At 27.8% G+C, this 8,652-nt stretch overlaps 1 protein-coding gene across 1 annotated transcript; it reads right to left on the reverse strand.

The window, feature by feature from the left end:
- Positions 1-1,472: 1,472 nt before the first annotated feature.
- LOC123665064 lies at positions 1,473-8,290 on the reverse strand. The gene is made up of 4 exons (XM_045599414.1): positions 8,181-8,290; positions 6,575-6,654; positions 2,459-2,658; positions 1,473-1,604 (listed from the first exon to the last, which is right to left on the reverse strand). Exons 1-4 carry the CDS (start codon positions 8,288-8,290, stop codon positions 1,473-1,475), a joined length of 522 nt encoding a protein of 173 aa, XP_045455370.1.
- Between the last annotated feature and the right edge of the window lie 362 nt (positions 8,291-8,652).

Below are 8,652 nucleotides of genomic sequence, written 5' to 3' on the forward strand. Positions count from 1 at the left end.
CATTGCCCTTGGTGTCTTCGCGTTATTTTTTAGATATAGATAATGATTTCTAATATGAGTTTCATAAGCTAAAGATAGATGGCGCTGCACGTATCATATTTGAATTGTATCCTATCAAACTATTATTAAAACATTGTTTGTTTAATTATACTCAAATTAATGTTGAAATGTACCACATGTTGTAAATATCATATCAAATTATTACTTGGTCAAACTGAAGTATTTTTTGAGGATTTCTTATTTTAAGTAACTTGAAACAAGTGAAGGTTCTCATTTCGTTTGGGATTTGATATAAAGTTAAATCCATTTATATTTCCTTTAATTCTTTCTCAATCAAAAATGTTGTATTTTTTTTAAAGTTTATTTAAAGTCATGAAACAATTTATAAGCGTCTATGATGTAATGTTAGATTTTAAATACTATTGTCTATAGGTACACTCTGAGACACAGGTTTGGTATTTGAATAATTAACATTTTTAATTATATTTCTAATAATTACACAATAAAAACAAACGTATGTTTTAATCGTTTATTTACTATTATAATATTAGAAATACAGTCTTCTTTCTTAAGAATATTACTTAAGTTTGTTTGGCTCATTAAATGACATAATATAAACCCGTAAGAAAATCTAAAAAATACTAAAAAGTGAGTTAAAAGCAAAATTATAGTTATACAAAGATAATTTCAAATTTAGATTAATAATTAATAATAATTTAATTTAATTTTAAATAAAATTTAAATTAAATAATATTAATTTTATTTCCCATAATTATACCCTGTTAAATCCAAAAGTTTTTTTTATTACACAAATATAATTAATTAAAAATGAAAATGTAATCAATAAGTGCTTATAAGCATAAGTAATTAATAAATAATAAACTTTAGTAACATATTATAATTATTAATAAAATTTGCACCTTATAATTCAGCATAATTGAAGAATTAAAGCTACTACACTTAATTTTAACTTAAATCAAATATACTATATATTGATATTTTTAATATATTTTCTATGAATATATGAAAAATATCATATAATAAAGATCATTGGAAACATTTTTTCGCCCTTTTTTCTTGATTTATCGATATTTCATGACGTCACTAACTTAATACTCGACCGCTCAAAAACAAATTGGAATCTATCATTATTTCATACTTGTAACATATAAACTACTTACGTTACTAGTAAAGTATTATCCGAAACCAAATGTTTTTTAAAAATGATTACACTAATTTGCATATTACAACATTACATACTTCAGTCGTGTATTTCGAATATTTATTAATTTTTTCACTAACTATATTTTTTTTTTCTCTCGTAGTGAAACATAATATGTTACCGTAATATCTGTATATAAACCAAGCCTTTATATGCATTCAACTTCAAAAATTTTAATGAATTTTATAATATAAAAGATGTTGAAGTTGAAACATTTATATTATTATATATCTATGGCATTATATTTATATTATGACGGTATTTGCGCTTTATATGCTAAGTCGTTTGCTTCTTGTCCGTTAACCGACCTTGCATAAGGATATGTTGCTGCAGAAGCTGATGGCGCAGTCCACTGTTGGGCGGTTGCTGGGAACCCTGATGCCTGTTTAGAATAAAATTATTAATTTTACTTGATTTGAAATTAAACAATTACAAAATATTAGTATGTAAATTAAAATATATATATTTTTAATATTTATTATAGGTAGGTTAGTTAGGTGTAAGATAACATATTGTACTTTTCTTGTTTCGTAGTTTATTTTATTATTTTTTAGTCTACAATAAATAATAAATAAAATATTACAATCACAACACTTTCCTGTTTATTCGTGTACATAATGTTGATTGTGATCACTTAATAGGTGAATAGTAGTGTAGGGTACCAGTCATTTATTTTTATTTATATATATTGTATTTATTTGTATTATACATATATTAACTTTTACTATTATATTTAATTTATAATATATTATTTTATATATATTTAATAAATAAGCATATTCGCACGATAATCGTAGTATAAATAAATAAATAAATATCTACACAATACACACACGGTCGTCTGTTCCTAAAGTAAACTTAATGCTTGTGTTTTAGGTAATATATATATAAATATATAAATAAATATTTACATTACACCCAAACTCGGGGTAAGAATCGAACCCACAACCATCGGAGCAGAAAGTACTTTGTAATTAGTAGTATACGAGTAAGTGTATAAGTATGCGGCGTATATTATTCGCGGAATTAGCTATTTTTCTCGCGATTTTTAAATTCAAATTAATTTTGCATTTCTAAAAGAACGCTCTAGAATGAGCTCGGAGCGCATGATCGAGAATTTTGACAAGGGCTAGCGAGTTAAACGTGATTTGGTAAATTTAATTGTATAATCGCTAAAGTAGTTTCGTTTGTCTGTTTGCTATATTAAAAATAATTCATGTGAATGACTGGACTTACCTTGCTAATATTGTTAAAACTGCCACCACTTAAGTATTTATGGATTCCCAGTGCTGCGGCAGCGAGGAGCGCCAGCTTCGCTACGACAAGTGCCTTCGTCACCAGGAGGGTTAGAGCACCGAAGAGCAGACCCACAACTGCTACCACTTTCACACCTATACCAGCTAATAATGGTGCATATTTCTTGATCTTACCACGAGCTGGAACAAATTACAAATAAACTTATATTATGGTAATAATATAAGGTATACAAATTTGATCGTATCGACATTTCGTCCGGAAAATAAAGATCTTTAAAAAAAATCGTTTATATAATTATTGGTACGCTATAACCTACTACTATTTTTTAAATTGCTGCAAAGAATAATGTCACAAAACATATCTTGAAATAGGAGATATAGCAAATGTGAAATATATAGGCAGTAAAATTGTATGAAGAATTTGGAACAGTAGCAAAATCTTCACTTTGGCATCATACCACTTCGTTAGTTGAAAGATTCACCAACTTCAATGTTGTGTTGGAAGTAACTAAGTACATGTTAAAGAATATGTGGTGTTCTCAACACACAAAACAAACAAAAGCAATATATATATTTCCATTACAAATATTAAGACAAAAGTTTTGTTTCTGTGAGCACACAAAAAATTAAAAATTAATTATTTAATTTATTCACAGCGAAATTTAAAATTTTTGAGTGACTCAAGGCAACACAACAAAACGCAGATGACGCAGAGACGAGAAATGCAAACATTCGGTGTTTTAGGCGCCTACAGGTATAACGCAAAGGCCTTACAGGTTTTAATAACGTTAGACGCACGTTGCAGTGCATTGAAATGAAAGTCAGTGGCGTCAGTTCGATGCCCTGTTACGTGGTATAAGCATGTCAAGGACAAACAAAGGTATATATTTTATTTTACCTTCTTTTTCTTAAAAGTCGATTGATTTAAATTTATTTTATTTATTTATACGTTGGATTTAAATAATATAGTAACATTTTACTTCTACAAAACTGCAGTGAGACAATATTGCAAGAGATTTTGTCTCTATTTAGCTATATTTTTTTTATAACCAGCTTAATTAGTAATTATAACAAAAAAAAAATACAATTAATAATATGTATTATATAAAAAATGTACATGATCGCAGTTTAGAATATATGAGATAAAATATTATTGGTACCTTTATCAACACAAATAGCACCCATTCTGGGTGATGGTTAGAATTCTTGTTTGTTTGTCTGTGCGTTTGTGTACGCTAATCTCAGAAACGGCTTATCCAATTTGAATATGATTTTCACTAATATATTGTGGTAAGCTTAACAATTTAATGTTTGTTTCATGTCAATCGGTTCATAAACGAAAAAGTAATGCCAATTTAAAGAATCACGTTGAACACGTAAATACTCAAAACACAGACGAAGTCGCAGGTACAGCTAGTAATAATATAAAAATTACGGCGTGATATAACGCTAAATCTCTAACTACAAGAATACAAATATCTTAACACCGAACAGAGAAAAGTAACGCATTTATAGTGTAAAATGATACCCGGCAAATTAAATTAATTATCACATAAAATGTTATTATCTAATGATTACAATTATAGAGAATGATTATAATTGTAGAGAACTAAAGACAAGGCAATTTAAAACAGTAGTAAAATTTACACTCATAATATAATTGATGGTTTGAAAATTTGATATTAAATTAAGTTAAAATAAAATGTATTAAACAAAATACATTTACTTAAAGCAATAAGGATCAATATTTTATTCACACACACTCAAAAACAAACAGAAACGTATAATACAAAAAAAAAAAAACATAGATACACCTTTATACATACGTAGTACGTAAATTTATTATACGGGTGACATAAGTTTTAATTAAGTTATACCTATGTACGTAGTTTTTAAAAGTCTATATTAGTACTAGTTAATATTAATGGAAAATTTAAATGAAATAAATAAATATTTAGCAGGTAGAAAGATACTTATTATACTAAAAACATACAAAGACTAATAAACAACATCTTACACATAAACGCACACATTGAAACGAAAGTTCAACGACTCGTTGAGTAAGGTGACGTAAGAGCGACCTTGACCGAGCGCTTTGAAAGTGCACGAGCACGTGTGCACGGCGGCTCTACTTAACGTGAATAATATATACTTTTAAAGTTTTTTTTATTAATCATATATTTAAAATTATTTACAACTAGTAGCCTGTTGTGGATTTGTGCACAGATGCTCTACGAGAACTATCTCTACTTTTTACATTCTTTTTTAATTATTATATTTTAATAATACCCGCATAATGTGGACATTATTAAATATTATAAATTATTACTGTTTTTTTTAATTATATTTACATACTTCCATTCTTAAGCTTTAATGTTTTGCTTATAAAAAAAAGTATCTACAATATTAAATACTAAAATAAAAACTTGCATATAAATGCAATTATTTTGCCATTGTTGGCTACTCCGCTTCTTACTTTTAGTTGTTGTATGTGTTTCAAGATAGAGTAACACAAAATCGAGACCAGTTATTCGAGTTTTCTTTTTTCAGAATTCAAAGTATTTTAAAATTTTATTTTTGTCAGGATACGAAAAATATTATTTCTGATGGACGCTTTCAAATTAAAAAACAAAATTTATGTGGTTTTTTTTTAAACTTCTTACAAGTTTGTAGAGGCAGAGTTATTCAGAAACTAGCTGTGCCCGCGACTTCGTCCGCGTGTTATTGAACAAAAAAGTTATTTTTCGATTCGCAGAGTTATAAAATAAACGAAATTCTAAAATCAAATTAGCCTAAGCTACTCCTTATTACATCAGCTATCCGCCTGTGAAAATCCCGTGAAATTCGGTCCAGCCGTTTTTCAAAGATTAGTCGGAACAAACAGACAGACAGACAAACATTTAATTTATTTTATTTATTATATTGTAAAAAAGCTAGTTTGGTATTACAAACAGATACTTTAATTTTATTTATTTGTATAGATAATAATGTTTATAACACATTAAATTAAGCTTGAATAATCTCACTTGAACCTCTTTATCTTAACATTTTAAAAACATATCGTGCTAAGCGTATACAACAAAAATTCAACGTACAATTAATTCATTTGAATTTTTTTTTTGTTCAAAAAGAATGTATTAAGTCATTGTGCTATTACGTGTATGAATGTAACATGACACTAGAATCGTGAAAACTTTTGCGTGTATCTGTGATAAAAATTATTGTATGTTTAATTCAAATATTTCTTTATTCAGAAAATATCATGAGCATACGCAATAGAAAGTTGTATAACTAAGTCTAAAACACGCATGTGATTCTGGTAATTTAATTTAAAATAATCTGCAGGGAGGTCAATTATCACATATTATAATAAGTTAAGCTGTTCTATTAATCCTATAATATTGAATTGCTTCATATTTAAGAATTATTAAGGTATGTATTAGTAATTCGAAAATTAAAGAATAAAAAATAAACTGCAATTAAAGCACCTACCTGTAGTATGAACTCAAATCGTACCTGGATTCAAATAGATTTAGTAATTTGGCTTGATATGCGTTTGCAATGGCTAATGACTAAGGGATTGACAAAAAGAATATATATATATATATATATATATATATATATATATATATACGGTGAAACATAGAACCAAACCTATTTTTGAAATTGGTTATCTTAATATATATAAATCTCGTGTCACAATGTTTGTCCTCAATGGACTCCTAAACTACTTAACCGATTTTAGTCAAATTTGCACACCGTGTGCAGTTTGATCCAACTTAAAAGATAGGCTATATTTTATTTTGATATATTATGTTATTATTATATTTCAGAAAAAAATAAGGTGATACGAAGTTCGCCAGGTCAGCTAGTTGGTTTATAATAAAATGACATTTTTGGCTTTAGTATCGACAACAGAGTAACCTATCATAAGTATTTCAAAATGTCTTCAATACACATCTATTGTTCAGGCTGTTATATCCCACCGCTGGGCATAAGCTTTTTTCTCAAAGTAGAAGGGTCGGATCTTAATTTGTTTCACCCAAAATTAGGTCTATTATACTTTTATTTTGAGTATAGAGATAATATCGCTTACCTTCTTCAAATGTTCTTGCAGCTTCCTTCAACTCTCCAGGTTCAAATTTTACGTTCAGTTTATCTTCACCTGACGCATCCCTACGAACAATATTGAATAACATTGAAATCAAAGGTATTTTATTACAAATTGTTGCTGATCTTTATCAATTTAAAATATTAATATAATTTTCGTAACATTCAATCTTAAATTCATTACTCATTGGCAACATTTTCAGTCGCACATTTGGTGTCAACAAAAATTCGTAAAATAAATTCTAGCGCAACAATTTTAAAAACGTGTGTTTTATTCTTGATTACAAACGATTACTTATAATTATAACAAAACAAAATCTAGTACAGAAATATAATTTATAACCAACGTTTATTGAACAATACAAAGCTATAATCATTTTTCTTGTATGAAATACATAAAACTCCGCCCTTTAAAAAGCTATTTAGCATACAATGCAGACTTCATTTGTCATCGAGTTTCTAATCTTCACTGGATTAAGTTATAAATATTACCTGTAATCAGTCATGTCAAGTTGTAACGTATTAGAGGAGATATATTTTTTTGTAGACTCAATTAAGATTAATTTTTTTCACAAAAAATGTTTGAAAGGTAGTGCCTATATAGTCCAGTCAGTATTGTTTTGTAAGAAATATTATTATAATGACAAAAATTTTTGGTGTTTAGATCATATTATGTGCTTATCATAACATAGTCTATTTATAATTTATATAAACCTCTTGTCATTTTGTTAATTACTCGAGTAGGGTTAAATGATTTAGTTAATGGCTATTAATTTTTTTTGGAGTGGTAATCTGAATAAGGTTCCTCGTGAAAATAGAATCGGAAAAGTTTTTTGAGAAATGGAATACTCCAGAAAACTATTATTTCATGAAATTTGGGAAATAGCCATATAAAAGTAATGAGCTACAAAGTGACGCACATGTGAACAACAAAACTACATGTTCTTAGAAAGGCATGTCATTGTCACCCTTTTGAGTAATCCGGTGTGTCGTTTAGTCATTGTTTTGATAATTTCTCCTTAGCGTGTGAAAGTTAAAGTACATTTTGACGAATGTTTTTCTTATTGTGCCCTTTTTCAACATTTTTTTAACGGCTTTGCAATGGTGTTTTGTAACAGAGAAATTTTAATTTACAACTTGTGAACAAAATATAAGCATCTGAAGAAATTAGTTCTAATTTATTTCTCTTTAAGTAACACATTGATGTAATAATTATTAAAATAACGAGTGTGCTTTTAGACCACACCACTGAAGTAAAACTTCTGCACAATAGATCTGATATGAGATAGGCTATGAGAGAAAGAGAGAAAGAAAATGTGTGTTCGTAACTCTCTTTATTACATCGTTCGTCTCACCCGATCACAGTTTTCGTAACGCTCTCGTCCCGCATTCACCAGCGTACTCTCCAAGTTAAGCGTGCGTAAATAAGTTTTAATTCAAAATTTCAATCAGATGATAACAATAAACGATTAATTATATCTTGATATTGTTTTATATATATAAAAAAAACTTTACGAGTAAAACAAAATTAATAATAATATTAAAATAAATATTTACTGATAAAGAATGACAATAGAAATAAAAAAACTTACTTTTCGATGGCAACCCCTGAAAATATTTCAATTTTTCCATCGTCGTTACTCGTACCAGGCGCGGCGTGACATAAAGCCACCGTGATTAGGAACACACAGATCACTTTCATTTTCGATATATATATGTTATGTAAGAGCTGTCCTTTCGGATTGGTGGTTGAGGATCAAGTGAGATGCGGCCGGGATAGCACGGTATATATATAGGTGATATTTTGTAACATCTGAAGATGCTTCGCGCGTGACGATTTGATACTCACTGTCTGATATTGCTGACTGTGTAGATGTATTATTGTTTTTCTTTTAATGTTTTGTATTGTACTCTGTTTTGTTTTATGTCCTATTTTTATTAAAAAAGCTACTTCGATTATTAGGAGCATTGTAATTATATATATATATATATATATATATATATATATATATATATATATATATATATATATATTTTTTACACACAATTAAAAAGGTTTTATAA

The sequence above is a fragment of the Melitaea cinxia genome, chromosome 23, assembly GCF_905220565.1.
Source record: "Melitaea cinxia chromosome 23, ilMelCinx1.1, whole genome shotgun sequence".
Taxonomy (NCBI): Eukaryota; Metazoa; Arthropoda; class Insecta; order Lepidoptera; family Nymphalidae; genus Melitaea; species Melitaea cinxia.

Coding starts and splice junctions, on each gene's coding strand:
- LOC123665064 (XM_045599414.1), bottom strand. CDS start 8,290: ATGAAAGTGATCTGTGTGTTCCTAATCACGGTGGCTTTATGTCACGCC. Junction 6,655..8,180: donor TCAGGGGTTGCCATCGAAAA/GTAAGTTTTTTT, acceptor TATTGTTCGTAG/GGATGCGTCAGGTGAAGATA. Junction 2,659..6,574: donor TGCAAGAACATTTGAAGAAG/GTAAGCGATATT, acceptor AATTTGTTCCAG/CTCGTGGTAAGATCAAGAAA.